An 18,140-nucleotide genomic window follows, 5' to 3' on the forward strand; every position below is an offset into this window, starting at 1 on the left:
TATTAGGGAAAAGAATACAGTTCATGTGTAACCCCCCCCCCCCTTTACTTTTTCTCCTTTATCTCTGTGTGCACAGGAAAGAAAAACAATAGAAGACAATATAAGCAGTATCTGTGTGTTATTTCACAAAAATGCACAGTATACAGTATGGATTTTAATGAACACCGTTGAAAATACAATTGGATAAAGCAGATCGTCATGATTAAGGATAACTAAGATTTAGTTAAGAAAAAGACAGAAAGAAAAGAAGAGATAAAAAAACAAAACAGGGGCAGGATAAGGCAGGAAGGAGTGGGATTCAGTCAGGGGGCAGAGTTTGTAAGGAATTGAAGTAGTTAATACAAATCTTCCATTTGTGGAAACATTTTGCAGGCCTGCCTTTGACAAAAAATCTACAAGAAGGCAATAATCACTCCAGAATTGATTATGTCTGGGACAGAGAAGTATTCACTCATGTTCCATGGAGAAGCAAATTTGAAAAGATATTTGAAAATACATTTCCGCGAATGGAAATGACAAACAGATGACAGCTTGCGTTGTCAGCTTTCAGGAGGTGTAGTTACAGAACTTCAGAGAGTGTGGAATAAGTTGTCTGGTGTGAGAGACTATGGTCCAGCTGACCAGGACCAGAGTTGAGTTGAGAAACCAACTCAAGAAGCCGGAGGGGAGCAGTATCGGCCGGCAAACAGGATGCTCATGGAGGGGTTGTGTCGGATGAAGAAGAGGAAGGGGTGGTCGGCCACGAAGCTAGCAGGGGGGGGCATGGCGCAGCGCATCATCATGACGGCGGCGGTGGCGGCCGCCGCCTCCGTTCCCTCCTCGTTCACCTCCACGAACGCCTTGTGAACCACCTTGGAAAGCACCAGGTCGTTGGCTGGAGACATGCCTGGAGAGGACGCGAGGGCAAGACAAGAGGAAGGACACATCGGTTAACCACTTAAAACCTGTAGACTTAAGAAAACTGGATGTTTTTTTACTGTCTACACTAGTGGTTTTCAACCTTTTTCATGCCAAGGACCCCTAAATTGTTATACATTTGGCCACGGACCCCCATTTGATATTTTTTTGTGCCAGGGGCCGCCAAGATATCAGTACATTTTTGCTTAAAAAAAATATAAATATTCAAAGATATGCACACTTTTTCATGTTTTTTCAAAAATAGCAGATCTACAAGCTCATAGCGCGGCACTCGGCACAGCTATAGCCGTTTTTGGCACTCAATGTGTTAAATGTATGCTTTGCCCGACAAGTGTCAAACAACGGATTGTACTACGTGTCTCACAAAGTTCTGGTTTGTGTAAAATAAACATTTTGTTCGTGGTGCGGTGACATTTAGTGTGTTACCTATCACAAGCAAGTTTCAAGTCTCTGCAACAACATTCTGCGACTTGCCAACAGCGTCGACACAAAATGAAAACAACGGAGTGAATAGAGTCTCATACGTCTCCGTGGAAACGGAGCTTACTGTCCTTCCTCTTCCCGACCAATCAGAGCATGCAAGATTTTATGATGAGGTCTGTGACCGTTCATTTTTCCAGAGGTACGCCGCACCCTCTCCGAAGATCGTCCGCGACACACCTCTGTCGTCTTGACGTTACTCTCATCGTGCAAAACATTGTTCATTGCACAAAGCATAAATGGACCTTTAGTGTGCTAGCTAGGCATGTAACGATTCACTCAACTCACGATACGATTCGAATCACGATATTAGGTTGCAGGTTTGACTATAATGAAAGGCATACAGCAGGGGTCTTCAACGTTTTCAGGCCAAGGACCCCCTAGCTGAGAGAGAGATGAAGCAGGGACCCCCTCTATATTGTATAAAATTGTGTTTTAGATTCAACTTTTTTTGTTTACTTGGTCTGCTCTTTTTTCCCTCTACACCAATCACCTCTTTGCCAAAAATAGCCGATCTACAAGCTCACAACGCCTTGCCGTTGTGTGCTTGTAGATCTGCTATTTTTTGCTAAAGTTCTCCTCAGAAAAAGGATGCTAGGGTTCAAGTGGTTAAGGTAAAAAAAAATCATATCACACAAAGATTTGGCGGACCCCCTGTAGTAACTCTGAGGACCCCCGGACCCCCTGTTGAAGACCCCTGGCATACAGTATCTAACCAGCAAATATTTCCAGCACAGATATTTAGTAAAGGTGATGAGTCAGATGCATGTCTTTATTGCTACCTCAGGCTAAGGTGTTTTGGCAGAAGCCTTCATCAGAGCAGCGTAAAACGTGTATACTTCTTTTCGATGAAAAAGGCTCCTGATGAAACGCATTAGCCTGTGGTAGCAATAAGGACATAATGTGCGTCTAAATATTAAATCCATCTTTCCCTTTATTTGGATAACCATGTAGGCTTGATAGGACACACAAACCAATAATAATACAATAAAGCTAGTGTTCTGTTGTGGGTTGTCTATTTTCTATAGGTCCACCTATCAAGTCCGTGTGTCAAACTTGCAAGCCCATCGTTTGTGCTGCGAGTGGTACTGTGCAGCACGTACCGGAGAAGTCGCTCTTTGCGATGTCAAAGGCGTCCACCATGCCCATCTTGGTCAGGACCTCCTTCATGTCGACCGTCTGCTCCAACTTGAATTTAGGCAGACCCAGCTGAACCTTCATCTCATCCATCATGTCTGGGTTGGTCCAGTCCACAAAGTTCTCATAGGTCAGAGCCTTTTCTAGCTGGGGATATAATGGGTTAGATTATCAGAGATTGGAGAGAGAGAATTGACTTTATAGCTACCCCCAAATCTGCGCGGAGTGTGTCCTACCTTCTCCAGGCCTGTCGTATTGTCCTCCATCTCAATAGGCAGAAAGATGAGCATGCTCAGGTCTTTCCCTGTGTAAGGCAGCTCCAGGACCTGACAAACACAGTGGGACATACTGCTTACAACCAATAAACAATAATGTAGAAGCAATTTGACACGAATGAATCAAAACTCAAGGTAATATGTTTTTACATAACATAGAAAACCATTGACTAATTATGGACTGATTAATCAAATCACCTGTGGTTAAGGTTTATGGGGTATCCCAATAAAAAAAACTGCTTGGTTGGTTGAGCTGAGAAGCCATTTCCTTGTTTCTTAAAGGCAAAATGTCACTTTGGTGGAGGTTTACAGGTAGGTTGCGCAGCGTAGTTACTCCAAATATTGGTGAGATATCTTCAATAGTTGTGTCATTGATTTAAGCAATATTACACTCAAGGGTGTGCTTCACCATTAGCCTGGCTCCAGCCCCTGAAATCGCTAGCCTCGCATTCAGGTCTGGTGACGCTGTAAAAGGCAACTTCTTCTCATTTGCAAATCTAAACGACCCAATCGGGATCGGGATAATCCAGGGGGGGGGGGGCAGTATTCAGTAATCCAGTATGAACCAATCGCCAAAGAGTCCCAAAAGTCCCAACAGCCCTCAGTCACTCTTTTAGCACATAAACAAACTCAAATAAAGCAGATAATGCCAATATGTAACATCACAAAACCTGACACTTGCGTTACTTTATGTGGAGAATCAAGGAGGGTCTATTTGTCACTCACTCATAGAGGTACAAGCACAATATCTCACCAATATTTGGAGCTACATCATGGTACAACCCAAACCTACCAAAGTGTCCTTTTGCGTTTACACAGATCTAAATAAAAGGAAGAATAACTGATTGATTACCTGACAGTTCAAATCAGGGATGAAGGCAAGGCGGAACTTAGCGCTCTGGTACATCATCTTCACCGGCTTGGTTTCAGTCTGCCAACAATGTCAAAAACAACACACAGACAAAATGCATTGAGCCAAGTACAGTATGGCATGGACATCTTTAAAAACTATGATTTAAAGATATACTTTGTTGACGGGGTCCCCCAGCAGTCTATACATGGTCCCCTCTTTTTTTCCCCTATACACCAAATCTCTTGGTCGAAAATAGCTGATCTACAAGCTCATTTTAGCCATCTCTCAAAATAGCGAAAATAACTAACTAGAAAAAAATGCTGCTCGGAGCACAGGTCTCTGCCAGGTCAGGTACAGTAGGTTATTGTGGCCTCCTGGTGGCGCTATAATAGGCTAATGTGAAAAGGGTGCCATTTCTTCTTACGCCTTTCACGGCAATCGGACACTGCATTCATGATTTGAGGCATTTTGTTCCGAAAATGTGTTTTGCTAAATTAGACCTGATGGTGGCGCTATAACAGGCCAATGTGAAAAATGCATGATTTTTGGACAGAATCTGAAGGAGCAATATCAAAAAAGTAGTTTTACAAAAGGCAGCCTCCTGGTGGCGCTCTAAAAGGCAGATGTGGAAAAATACAGAGCAAAGGTTTTTCCTTGGCCTCGTGCAAAGTTTCACGCAGATCGCTGCAGTTATAGGTAAAAACTCGCCACCAAAAGGCTGATTTGAAAATGTCTTCCTCGGCCTAGCGGGAATGTGCGTGCAAAATCTCACGGAAATCGCAAGCTGTGTTCATGATTTGAGGCATTTTGTTCAAAACAAACTTTGGAAGCCAATCTTAGCCAATCAGGATGGAATATGGAAAATCGGACAGATCCGTGTTGATCACATGACTATAGAGATACTCTGCACCGATTCGCGTGATCTGTTTTTCAAAAAACTTTTTGAAAATAATTGCCTACAATGACATGCCCAAGGTGTAAAGTGGTTACGACTATTGTACATATTTAACCGATGAAAAGTATTAGCTACAGCTTGTGACTAAATCATAACTACACTGGATCCATTGGCACACAGGCTTTTTCTTTTTCCATTTCTTGAAAATGAAAAGTATTGGGCATACAAGGTTTCTGCCTGACAGCACGTACTGTATAGTGAATGTATCACATAGCTTATGCAATGGTCATAAGTCATCATGTCACTTCCGAGCCCTCTGAGGAAGTTAGACCAGTGTGATGATCATATGAACCCCATGACTTCCAGCCTGGTGAATCATTTACACAGAGAAGTAAGGATAGGTGTGGACGGCTCAGGTTGCACAACCTGGGTGTGTCTGTGTGACTTCCCCACTGTGTGTGTGTGTGTGTGCACACGTTGTGCCACACAGCACATCTCTTGTATGAACACTGTCTGTCCGTGGTAAGAGGGTGTGTCTGTCCGTACTGGAAAAGGTTAGTCATATGTTCAATACAACTTGGTCTTTATTAGGTTCACAGTATCTACCCAATCTACCCACCCTTAAATAAGCCCTTCGTATATGTACTGTACAAGAGGTACTGTAAGCACACTAGTAAATATGTCAGAAATGAGATCACCTCTTCTTTCATCTAAGATCTCGCAAACACAGCCCGATGAAGACTTTAAACCTACGTAGTTCACACCAAATATTTGCGACATGATGGAACGGGTTTTAGAATCTCGCAACACATTTCTGATCACACAAAACACGTTGCTCACACCAATCTGATTCTGTCACTCACACAAAAAGCTCAGTCTAGTGATGCATGCATGAGTGCTTTTCTTTACACACTGACCTTCTGCTGCAGGTGGTCACAAGTTTCAACTACTCTGAACTAGACTTTATAATCGATATGCATTGGTCTGTTTAATTAATTGCCTATGCTTTATATTATAAGTTTTTTTTTAGCCTTAGTTTTCTCTTTTCCATGGTTTTCTGCACCACTTGGGGACTGTTTATAAAGCAAGCGATTTTGTTATGTATAATAATATTCCCCTGCCCTACTAAAGAACATTGTTCTTCTGAGAAGGCCCTTCTTAATAACTTGAATTTAGTTATTTAGCCTTTCAAGACACCACAATGATAATAAATAAACAATTTTGTGTTATTTTGTCTGTACACTGAATATTAACCCATCCTCTTCTCACAACTAACCACAAACCTACAGTATGACATAAATCAGTTTCAATCATTTTATAAATCCGTCTACATGCCTGCTTAAAGGAGAATTTAGGACTAAGGTTTTCTTACATTTTCTATGATGTTATGATATCTTAGGATGAATGGTACAGTAGAAACATTTAATAACTCCTTACAGGGTCCGCCACAGCTTAAAACGTGCACGGATAGGCCTTGCGCTAGATCCCATATTTTAATATATTTTTTTCTTTTTTTTGTTCATAGTGACAGAACACTATGAAACCCCCAAAAAAAAACGCTAGACGAGATTGAAATCTCGAGATTGAAATCTCGTCTAGCGAGACTTCTGTTTCTTTTTTTGTTCTGTCACTATGAACGTCAGATCTCACCAATCTTTTTTAAATAAAAAGCTATTAAAATATGCGATCTAACGCAAGGCCTATCCGCGCACGTTTTAAGCTGTGGCGGACCCAGGATGGAGTTATGACATTTTTCTACTGTACCATTCATCCTAAGATATCATAACGTCATAGAAAAGGTAAGAAAACCTTAGCCCAAAATTCTCCTTTAAGCCAAGATACAATATACTATAACAACACCTTAGCTGTCACTGATGTTACCTTGTTGAGTGTAAACTGAGTATCATCATGTTACCTTGCTGGTTTTGAACTGAGCATCACGGGTGCTGGTGGCCTTGAACGGCTTGTCCCACATGCCTTTGAAGTAGATGGCATTGACCAGCACCAGTTTGGTCATCTCATCCACCACACCCGCGGCCAGCAGATCCTTGATTTTATCTAAACAACACACACAACACATGGAGTCAAGCTACACTAAAGTGTGGGGCTGTTAACCGATTTTTCAAATAAGGGACAATAAGGGATTCTTTTTTTGTCAAAGTTAGCTTATAATTGAGAATTACAAAATCTAAAATGAATCCATTCGAAGGGAAAATGTTTAGTATGATGTAGGACTTTTCAGATGGGAAGTAACTGAATGGAATCTGAAAAAGCTGTCAGATACATCGTTCACGTGACCACAGACATGTCTACCGATTGACATGCGTCTTGGACAAAATCAGTACGAGTACTTAGCAAAAAGTGTGTTTTGAAGAAAACAAAATGGTTTTCTGGGGGGGGGGTTGTACGACCTACGGCTCAAGAGTTATAGGCCAAAACATGAAGGGCCCTTTTATAGTGCCACCATGAGGTCAATTTGAAAAACTGGGGTAGAGGTTCTTCCTTGGCCTACTGGGAGTGTGGTGCGCGTTAAAAGTTTCATGCCGATTGGTCCAACGGTGCCGGAGATTAGTTGCGCGCGCACACACACACACACACACACACACACACACACACACACACACACACAAACACACACACACACAGGGGGGGGGCAAAAACTTAGTCTCCGGCCGTCCGGCCTGGCGGAGAAAATGAGAGGCGAGCGGGTAGGTAGGGAGGCGTGGGCAATCTAACAGCTGTGCTCGTTTCAAGCACACGCCCGCCTGAAACAAGAGCAGGATTGTGGTCAACTTTTTCCCACGTATACACACATGAGGAGCGCAGTGTGACCACGGCTGATCCAAGCGAGAACGCAGCTCCCTGTCTATAGACAATGACATTTACAATAGCGGTCTTTATCTAAGTGCCTTGCTCAAAAACACCTCATTGGTAACTGTTGAATGGTTGAGAATGTATTCTGCCAGTGGTATAATGGATTCAAACCATTGAATTTCCAAACAGCTGCCGACTTTCCTAACCTTTAAGCCTAAGTTTCAGTTTAAAGTCTGTTCTTTTCGCAGAGTGACGACACAACTATACAAAGTATAGATGAGCCCTTAGGTTGATTTTGATTGATTGATTGATTGATTGTATTTCTATGGTCTCTCATTACCTACTCTGACCTAAGTCCTGTGCGTGTCCGTGTGTACCTTGTGTCTGTTTCTCTACCCAGCCGTTGATGTTGACCCTGGCCGCCTCTGCCATGGTCTTGAAGTCCACAGACTCCAGCTGTGCATTGTAGTGTTTTTTGGTGGCACCTAAGAACTCCTGGAACACACACACACATTTTAATTCTTTATTTGAATCCAAATTACAATTAATTTACAGGGAAACAAATGTAACAGGGTTGATAGTTCATGGCACCTAAGGATACACACGGCACCTTCTCCTCCACACAGACAAACTGCCTATAACAGCTGAAACAGAGCAATATTTAGCGAGTTGTTTGGCTTTGCTCTTTGTGATGCCAGCGATTGTTAGGCCACTCGTGGTGATTTTATATACATGGCCCAGGCTTCCAAATATGAGTATAGAGAATCTACATCTGTGCCCAAGGTTCGTTATGATTCTCAGTAGACACACACAGACACACACACACACACACACACACACACACACACACACACACACACACACACACACACACACACACACACACACACACACACACACACACACACACACACACACACACACACACACACACACACACACACACACACACACACACACACACCACACACACACACACACACACACACACACACGTAGAGCAGGCCAAAAAGATTACCAGTATACACTGAGTTGTACTGCTGTGTCAATAGCAGTACAACTGCCACGCACACACGCACGCACACACACCTCAACAAACTGGTAGGACTGCTCTCCGTAGAGCCGGTTGGCCACGCTGAGGGAGTAAGACGTTCCGGTCTTGTTCAGGTCACTCATGAGCTTGGAGAAGTCCACATGGACGTCACCCTTGACATTGTGGAGGTGCAGGGACTGTGGGAGATCAAAACATTAGACCACTGAGTGAGGGAAGTACATTTGTTTTTATTAGGCGTGCAACCGTTAATCGTACTAATAGATTTGAATAAAATAATCGAATTTGACTTTTTTTAATACAGTAGGGCCATGAAGTCCAATAGGGCTACAAAAAGTTAATCCCTTTCAACTTTCAAATTTGTAAAACATGTTAAAAGTAGCGGAAATAGCAGGTCTCACAATGCTGTATTCACGCTATCTTTGCATGACACCATTGTAAGTATAACATAGGTGCAAAATAAACACCCAGCGCCTCGTTGCCGGGGGTTTCCAAAAACACGGCGCTTCCATTGTAAACAATTCAAAACATATGCTGTGCACAGGGGGAAAAAAACATCTCAGTGGACACGGCCCATTAATCCTGACACCAAATGACGCATAAAGACTCTCTCACACAGTCCACCAATACAGATAAGAGAGAACATTCCCATCACCAGTGAGTCAGTACCCAGTGAGTCAGAACCCAGCTGCCAGTTAGTAACACAGCCCTTTAGTAGTTAGTTAGCTTTGCTACTGTAGCACCTTCTGCAGGTGAAGAGGTAGTCTGGACATCTGGACCTGCTGTTGCATCTGTGTCTGTTCTGCTGCTGCCTGACTGGGCTCCTCTGCCTTCGAAAAGCAGAGAACCTGGAGGTGCGATCAGCATGTTGTGTGTCAAAATTAGGACAAAGTAGAAGGGGGAAAAAATGCTTTGTCACTCTACTGTGGTATGTGTATCCTCAATGTTCAAGGTTGTACTTTATTGTTACATCTTGTGCAGGTATATACGAGTAAAACGTATGTTTTGTTCGGTTTCCTTCTGACAATGTAGTAGCATAGGTACACATAATCCTCAATACTTACCACTGCTAGTTAAGTCAGTCTTAAATGTTTTCTTAAAGTGCACAGGGTTAAATTAGCACTCTGATCTTTGCTGTGCACACACATACGCGTTTATGTCATATTGATGTAGCCCGGTGTATTTATGTGCCATTTTTGTTGATGACTGAATGCAAATGTTACTTATTTCCACCTATTGGTGACCTGTGCACTATGCACACCTGAGCTGTTCAGGTGCAGTAGTGTTGGTATCAGTGGCGTTCCCAGGAATTACATTTAAGGCAGGCGAGATTTCGCCCCCCCGCCCCCCCCCCCCCCCCCCCCCCGGGGGGTACTCGGGGGAAAACGGAAAATCTTGGGGGAAACAAGTTAACAACAACACTACACTGACTACAAAACTGAAAAACGTTAATAAAAACAATATGCAAGTATATTCAATGTATGTATTTTTATTCTCAAAAAAGCAGCATTACAGAAAAGGCGAACATGATGTCCTGCACAAATTATTATATTTGGTAATGAATGGCTAAAGCTGCTCTCAGAGCCCCTTTTATGCCAGGTGAGTACAGGTGATGGCCCAGACCCCCACACCTGGCATTCCTGGCACCCCATGCCATGAAAACAAAGGCATACATTTGCATCACTATAGACGAGTGTCGCCCTACTGACTGTATACGGTAGTGATTGGCTGCCTGCCCGCGTGAATGGACGAGGAGGCGGGCTAATGGCTCGACGGGCACTATTCGGTGTGAATTTTTTCACTGCTTGTTTTTCAACCAGTCTTTTACTTTATTTTCTAGGGGAGGCTAAATTTGAGTTGGGCAGGCGGACGCCTGCCTTGGCTCTATGGTGGGTACGCCACTGGTTGGTATCCGGAACCGGAGGAGCTGGATCCAGCATTGAGGAACCGGAATCAGTTCCATCACATTTGGAACCGTTCCCGAAACCGGTTTTATCACACTGTCAGAGCTGGTATGTGGAGGACTTCACGTCTGCTATACAATTGACCGCCATAACTCTGAGAGTGTACAAATGGAACCAAATGGACCCGTAAGGGTTCTCTCAGAGTTACAGACCTGTAAGGGTCCATTTGGAACCCCCTCAATTGACCCAGAGGGTCTTTGAGAACCACTACAATGATATGTATGCTATACTGTATGATTGAATTTGTGTTCATCGGATTTTTTTTATATATACACATACTGTAGGAATCATTTAAAGGGAACCATTAAGGAATTGGACCGTTAACAGGGAATCGTTAAGGAACCGTAATTGTTAAAATCCCAACCCTAAGAAGGAAAGGTCAGATGTTAAGTCATCTTTATACCTTCTTTTGATATTGTTACCCTTTTTGTTTGTTTGGCTTCTCTGTACTTGTTCTCTACGCTCTTACCTGTATTTTTGCCAACTGACAACTTATGTTTGAATTTCCCTCAGGATTAATAAAGGAGTATATGACAACCAATGACCAATGATGTTGTACAGTGGTATCACCTCGTGACCTCCGTTTAGAAAGCGTTAGCCTATCTGAGAAGAGCAATAACTCAATGTGTGGGTGGATTAGTACTAAATATTTGAAGCATGGTATGTGCCAAGTTCATCAAATGTGCCAAGTGAGGAGTGGAGCCGTTCAAAAAGTCTAATGGACTATGTCATCATGGCCAGAGCAGTTTTTTTGCCATGAGAAGAATTTGCTTTGGTGCAACCCAACGTGACCAAACATGAATTCCTTAGCACAACACTTAAGGATTTACCCAAAGCCTTCAAAAGTTGAAATATTGAGACATGTACAGTAATACTGAACACCTGTAATCATGAATACAATAATACGTTAAAATTGCATATAACCCTCAAAGATTGCCTCCAAAAGGGCCACTTACATTATGCCTGCAGGATTACATACTGAATTAATAAAGATATGCATGTGTGTTGGACATTTATACCGTATGTCTGTTGTTAGGAGACAGAAGTAACAGACTGATAAAACATTAGCCAACAACACTGTGGGCTGATTAGTTTATCACATCCTACAGTAGTTTATTACATCCTATTTGTGACTGTTGGTGTGTCACTACACTAGTAACTCAACACCCCTAAGTGAAAATGAAGAATCCAATCTAGAAGAGAACCAGTGGTTCCTTGCTTCTCAATTATTTACAGCTCTACAAGCTGTCAATGTGTCGCAACATGATGCATTGTAAGCTTGTAGATCTGCATTTTTTTGGGGCAAAGACATTTGGTGAAGACAGATTTTTTTTCCAGTTTACCAAGTCTAGAGGGTTTAAGTGGTTAAGATCAAGTCGGTTATTGGTTCTATATTTTCAGTGAATTGCCCAGCCCTACTAAGACAACAGTGTGACAATATTTCTGACACCCCAGACTCTATGGAGACAGACGATAACACATTCCAGCATGGTCTATGTCAGACATGTCCAAAGTCCAGCCCGGACGCCAATTGTGGCACGAGGGCAGATTTGATAAGGCCTGCTTCTTTCCTCAAATGTATTATTTACGCCTAAAAATGAATTGAGAATTGAGAATTTGAAAGGATTCATAACTGCTTGTTCCTTGTGTTTGTCTCATTATCAAGATGTGTAAGACTGGTTACATTTTGTTACACTGCCATTTGAACAAAAGACAATTTATTGGACTTTATATAATTGCAATGCGGTGCATGCATGCGAAAAAAGGCTGAAAAAAGAACTGGATTAGTTTTTGTTCACAGCACAGATAAGTGACTTACCATTGAGCACCGAAGTCTGACGTCATTTACACATCCTACCTGGGTCGTGTTCTTTTCCCCCGTTCTGAATTCCCATAGACGTGTTTAATATCGCGTTAAATAAGAACTGTGTTCCAAAAAAAAAAAAATGACCCCGGCGGTTTGACTCTTATGGATATGAAGCATCAACTGACGGTGAGAAAACGCGAATGTTACTTCCACCGAATTAGTTACATTTTCTCCAGAAACGGACTGTTTCAAATATGAGTGACTGACTATCATAAACGATACAGAGCCACCTCCCTGACAATATCGCAGAGACAGTTTGCTTATTTTTGGACCACAATTCTTATATGAGACAATTCTATGATGACCCAATGTTATTCTCCATAGAGAAATTACTTTACGACCCAGGGGATGGACGAGTGACGTCAGGACTTCTGTACTCTATACATTTGACTACACTACCAACAAAATAAATTTGTTGTAATGTGATGCATTTGTATGTGACTTTCTTATGGTGCAAAGACACAGTATACAGTATCAGGAGATGCAGTTGGCCCTACAGTATTTTCACATTTCCAAATATGGACGCGCCTGTTCTATGTAATGTCACTATCTACTGATCATCATTTAGATTGGATAAACGGTGGCAGGTGGTGCCTCAACAAGATGGGACATACTTGTGAGCTTATAGAACGGCTATTTATGGCACATGACACCATCGCCCGACGCAGCATAAACTAGACGTTATAATGGCGTGGCTCTCAAGTGGATCTCGGACTTCAAGTGTAAACCATATTTGGAAAAGGGGGGGGGGGGGGGAAGAGAGAGAGAGAGAGAGAGAGAGAGAGAGAGAGAGAGAGAGAGAGGCTGGTTCTCATAGTTGTAGCCTACCTGAGGTAACGACAGTTAGCCTACCAGCCAGCGTTAGCTTCATAATAGTCTCCTCATCTCCATTATTAACAAAACTTTCCGAGATTAAGTGACAGATTGCATCCCAGATGTCAGATGGATTTTAAATGAGAGCATTTCAATGCTTCTCGTTCATAAAATCACACTGAAAGTGATCCGAACGACATCGTCCACGGCTATAGTCGTGGTGTGGATGCTGCCATCCATTCGAGTTAAACGACCTATTTATAGTTATCGTCATTGTTATCGTGCTTGGTGTGAATGGTCCTTACCAGTAGACCAAAGAAGTACGTCACAAAGTATTTGAATTTGATTGCTAAATATATAGGATCGGTACCAAACATCTCATATTGGTTGGGCCCTGCATGTGGATTTATTATATTGTACATTATTTAAGAGCTAGTTTTAAATGTAATTGTATTCATTTATTTGTCTCCGTACCATTATGCTACTTCTCAGGTCACAACAGCATTCTACTACAACATTCCAGAATACATTGCACCATGTGAAAGTTACACCCGCCCTACAATGTGAATCTTCTGGTTCTCAGTCAATGGATGAGGAGAAGAAAAAAAAAAGCCTGGGTACCGAAGCTAAACTAATGAGTGAGGAAACAGGGTTTTCTGGTTGTCAAAGATAATACTGCATTATCATAGTCATGCTCACCACTCTTTGCTTTTGAGTTTGGCTTTTCAGCAGAAACGATGTCCTGCCTCTCATATTTCCTGTAATAAAACTTGTAATAAAATTGCTGAGTAACATTCCAGCTATGTTAGCTATTTATCGTCTTTTAACCAAGTATATGGCTTAAATGGTTAAATGGGTGTTCAAATCTAGTGTTGATAATTTTACTGACCAAAGAGTGTGTGTGTAAAAAAGGTACTACATGTGTGGCACTGTAACTGTAGTAGCGGCACTCCAAAATAAAAATGCAACTGATACTGTTACCTCAGATTCACATTCTTTATTATGCTATTATGCATGAGTAGCATGCTAATGTTTGGGCATAGAGCCTTCGTAGGTGCATAATAAAAATATGATCGTACTTTTATCATCCTTTTATGTTGCATACCATCCCCACCTGACTGCGAAAGGGGGACTCTGTTCCTTTTGTACTCAAACTCACATAATGTACAACAGACCTAGAAACACCTGTTGTACATTGGATATACATATTCCTTGATAATCATATTGGAGTCTGTAGGGTTTCCCTCTCACCCCGTTTTGATGCCCTCTCAGGAACATGGGGCCCTGCGCACAGTGCGTTGTACTCTGTAATTAGTCTTTTTTCCCTCTACACCAAATCTTTTCTCAACCTGCGGGTTGGGACCCCCAGGGAGGGTCACCAGATGACAGTAAAGTGACAATTTAAGGACTTTTAAGGCCTTTTTAATACCTCAAAAAAAGAAAAGAAATGAAATGAAAAAAAGACCATTACGGCATCAAAAATGATCAACAAACTATACAATAAGAACTGGTCAAACATTGGCCAAATTGTCAGATAATATAAGAAAGAGGCAAAACAGTGCCTCGCGACGCGAGGCGTCACAATATTTATCTGTGGAACCCATTCAAACTAAATGCAATGCCTCAACTCCTACAATTCCAAGTGCTTGTCAGGGTGGGGGGTCCCCAGTTCAAATATGATTATTTTGGGGGGGGTCCCCAGTTCAAATAGTATTGTATTCACCTTGTATATACAATCATGACAAACTGTGAAATGTGCGTGCGTGCACCCACCTGTGTCATCTGTGTGTGTGTGTTTCCGCGGGCTCCCAGCAGCACCATGGCCAGAGCAGAGGAGATGCTGATAGGAGAGTAGAAGACATTGCCTGTGCCGTTGTTCTCCGTCAGCTGTTTGAACAGAGACAGAGAGAAGGTGGTGCAGGCGGCTGACAGGGGGGTGGAGGATGACATGGTGATCTGCTGTGAAGAAGAAAAAAAAACGGACACAGACACTTTACATCATTAACCCATTAAGACCTGAGGCCGAATCTGTTTCTCACACTTTCAAGATTTTTCAAAGATGTTCAAAAATAGCAGATGCACAAGCAAGTGAGCTTGTATATCTATTTGCCTATTTTTGAATAGCCAACGCAAACATTTAAAATGACACAGAGGCTTTCTCGGTTTGAATGTATTTCTTTTTTTCTGGGGTACTATTTTTATTACATTTTAAATGCCTAGCGATAGAAAATAAAACAAATTTAAAATTTAAATTAAATGAAAAAGTAATATAAGAATAGCCCCTATAGTCCCCTCATACATTATTAGAAGGTCAATATCAGTGACCAGAACCAGGGGTAATGCGTTTTCAATGAATCCAAAAATGAGACCCCTTTAAACTGCAGTTCATTTAGTACCCTGTGTATACACAATATTAATATTTTCATTATTAAACTGTAATAATGTATATACATTACATACACAATCTTTACATTATCCAACTGCAGTTTGTTTACCATGTGTACACCGGTATAGACAACTCTTTACACAGTTGAATGGCTTTGGAAGTCATACCACATCATCATAGAAGTTATTGCTATTCAAAGTCACAAAAACAAAGCTCTCTCAAATAAATGTTTGGATACAAGAAGGAGTAGCCACCTTAACATTGTGGGGACCTCAATATCAAATTGCCTTTTTTTCACCAAAAGAACAAAAAGAAAAGAAAGAAAGAAAGTAGGCTAAATAAAATGAAACATGGAAAAGTTAACATGATTTGAACATGCACATCACATCACATCATTATCAGACCTACATCTACCCTTTAACTTGTTTATGCCCACAATGACAATGATATATCCACAAGTTTGGAGCAATTTGGAGCAATTGTAGAAATATTAGGCCATAAATGTCAAATGTTCAAGAACTTCAAATCTTCAATTGTTCAAACATTTCCCAAAGTCTTTCCTTTTTTTCTTTTCTTTTTTTTACATAAATAATAACCAATTTAACATTGAGTGTCCTGGTGCCCACACTGTTTAGGTCCCCACTCTTCCTGTATCCATTTAAAGAACAGGATTAGGATGATTAAATAAATACTGTACACTGATCACCTTGTATACAAAATGAAATGAAACACTATTACTATGACATATTCATAACAGCATTGCTGCAATGATTTCTGTACACTATGGTTTTAACATGAGGTGTCTGAGGTGTAACTTACCAGTGTGGTGACTATCCTACTACTGAACAACTTTTACAGAACTAGAATATGAACATGATAATGAAAGTTACGCCCAAAACACACTTCAGCTTGCCAGCTTCTTCTTCCGCGTTCAGAACAAGGATATTATTGTAAAGGAGAGGCCAGATGTCAGGCAAATGGAGCCGGAAGCTCAACGGAAAACACTGATGCCAATGATGTAAACGACAAACCTGTCTTCTCCTTCATTAGTTATCCTAGGTCTGGAAAACATGCGTCACTGTAGCCTCGCCCCCTCGCCCACGCACAACACACCCATCTGTTTTTGTCTTTGTCGCCCTCATGTGGACCAGGTCATTATTACAGGTGACATGTTTCACTCATTACATTACAGTCAGTCATGCTCATGCTCCCTCATGCTCCCTGCAGACTGCAAGAGATAGCCTAGACACAGTGGTGGAAAAAGTCCTGAATTCAAAATGTGCTGAGTAAAAGTACAAAAGTATTGGCATCAAAATATACTTAAAGTACCAAAAGTAAAAATACTAATTATGCAGAATGTCCCATTTCAAGTTTTCAAATGTATAAACATCTTTTGAAAATAGCAGATCTACAAGCTCACAATGCTTCGCATCGCTACGCGTTGTGAGCTTGTAGATCGGCTATTTTCAAATAGCCAGTTTAAATAGCCTAGGGTTAATGTATGTTTTGTAATAATAATCAAAATCTACAAAGTAACTAGTAACTAAAGGTTTCAAATAATTGTAGTGGCGTAAAAGTACAATATTTGCCTCTGAGATGTACAGTAGTGGAGTACAAGTAATTTTGGAAGTTTGGAAATACTCCAGTAAAGTAAAAATGACTCAAATTGTACTTAAGTACAGTACTTGAGTACATTTACTTAGTTACTTTACACCAATGGCTAGATGTGCTGCTAAAACATGTAATTTAAGTTTTAACATATTTGTATCAGTTTGCATACCGGCCTGACCGGGAGCCAGGAGGGTTGTATATTGTATACCAGTTGTTCTTTTAATGTCAAGGACCCCCACATTAACATGTGGGCTATTTGGCCACGGACCCCCATTTGAAAATAATGTTGTACCAGGGACCCCCATACAAATACTGCAAATAACAGATCTACAAGCTGACAATGCGTTGCATCGTGCCATGTTGTGAGCTTGTACATTGGCTGTATATTTTCAAATAGCCAAAGCCAAAGTGGTTTAACTGATTTTGATGCTATATTGACACATTTGGCTGGGGACCCCCTCAAAGACCACTAGGGGTCCCTAGACCCCACTTTGAGAACACCTTGAACATGAAGATTGTGTTGGTTGACTTCAGCTGTGAGTTTTACAGTATTCAACACCATAAGAATAGGCCGATATGTTCCTAATGACCTTATGGGTACCAAGGCTACCTTGTTTATTGACTAGAGTTCATGCTTAGGCTGCTCTGCTAGTCTGCTTATTCTGATCTTGCACTTTAAACTCACTCTGATGAGCGTCTGCTAAATGCCAACGCTGAAAATGTTGATATATAGATAGATATAGATAGATCGATAGATAATAACGATGATGATGATTATGTTGACAATGTGAGTATATCATTTTATACTTTATCCTGAAAATAGTCAATTCACAACACAATGTGGTGCGTTGAGCTTGAAATCTGCTGTTTTCTTTTTTGCATAGATTATGGAAAACCTTTAGAACCTATGTCCTAAATAGACACCAGGTTGAAAGTGGTTAAATCCTATATGTGTTCAAGCAACATAACGTCATAATAATTATATAAAAAAACAGAAAATACCAATAATAACCTAAACTAATCTAATTTCCAAAAGTTACCTAGTTTCCCTAAGTCTCTTTTTGAAACCAAATGTA

General features: G+C 41.2%; 1 protein-coding gene across 3 annotated transcripts; it reads right to left on the reverse strand.

Moving 5' to 3' along the window:
• Positions 1-103: 103 nt before the first annotated feature.
• Positions 104-16,431, reverse strand: LOC308077494 (leukocyte elastase inhibitor-like). Of its 3 annotated transcripts, none has more exons than XM_080418206.1 (10): positions 16,273-16,431; positions 14,841-15,026; positions 9,167-9,271; positions 8,462-8,602; positions 7,750-7,867; positions 6,474-6,616; positions 3,664-3,741; positions 2,772-2,861; positions 2,502-2,682; positions 104-886 (listed from the first exon to the last, which is right to left on the reverse strand). In XM_080418206.1, the coding sequence occupies exons 2-10, from the start codon at positions 15,015-15,017 to the stop codon at positions 651-653; spliced, it is 1,269 nt and encodes a 422-aa protein (XP_080274332.1). In that variant the 5' UTR covers positions 15,018-15,026; positions 16,273-16,431; the 3' UTR covers positions 104-650. The 3 variants fall into 3 exon arrangements, with proteins under 3 accessions (XP_080274332.1, XP_080274333.1, XP_080274334.1); XM_080418207.1 differs by having other exon boundaries at positions 14,841-15,023; positions 16,273-16,389; XM_080418208.1 differs by lacking the exon at positions 9,167-9,271.
• Between the last annotated feature and the right edge of the window lie 1,709 nt (positions 16,432-18,140).

Source organism: Gymnoscopelus braueri (assembly GCF_963280865.1).
Source record: "Gymnoscopelus braueri genome assembly, chromosome: 21".
NCBI lineage: Eukaryota > Metazoa > Chordata > Actinopteri > Myctophiformes > Myctophidae > Gymnoscopelus > Gymnoscopelus braueri.

Excerpts from the sequence above, each read along its gene's own strand:
- LOC308077494 (XM_080418206.1), bottom strand. The coding sequence starts at position 15,017 with ATGTCATCCTCCACCCCCCTGTCAGCCGCCTGCACCACCTTCTCTCTG. Across the intron at positions 9,272-14,840 it reads CACACACACAGATGACACAG|GTTCTCTGCTTTTCGAAGGC; the intron begins GTGGGTGCACGC and ends TCGCACCTCCAG. Across the intron at positions 7,868-8,461 it reads AGTCCTACCAGTTTGTTGAG|GAGTTCTTAGGTGCCACCAA; the intron begins GTGTGTGTGCGT and ends TGTGTGTTCCAG.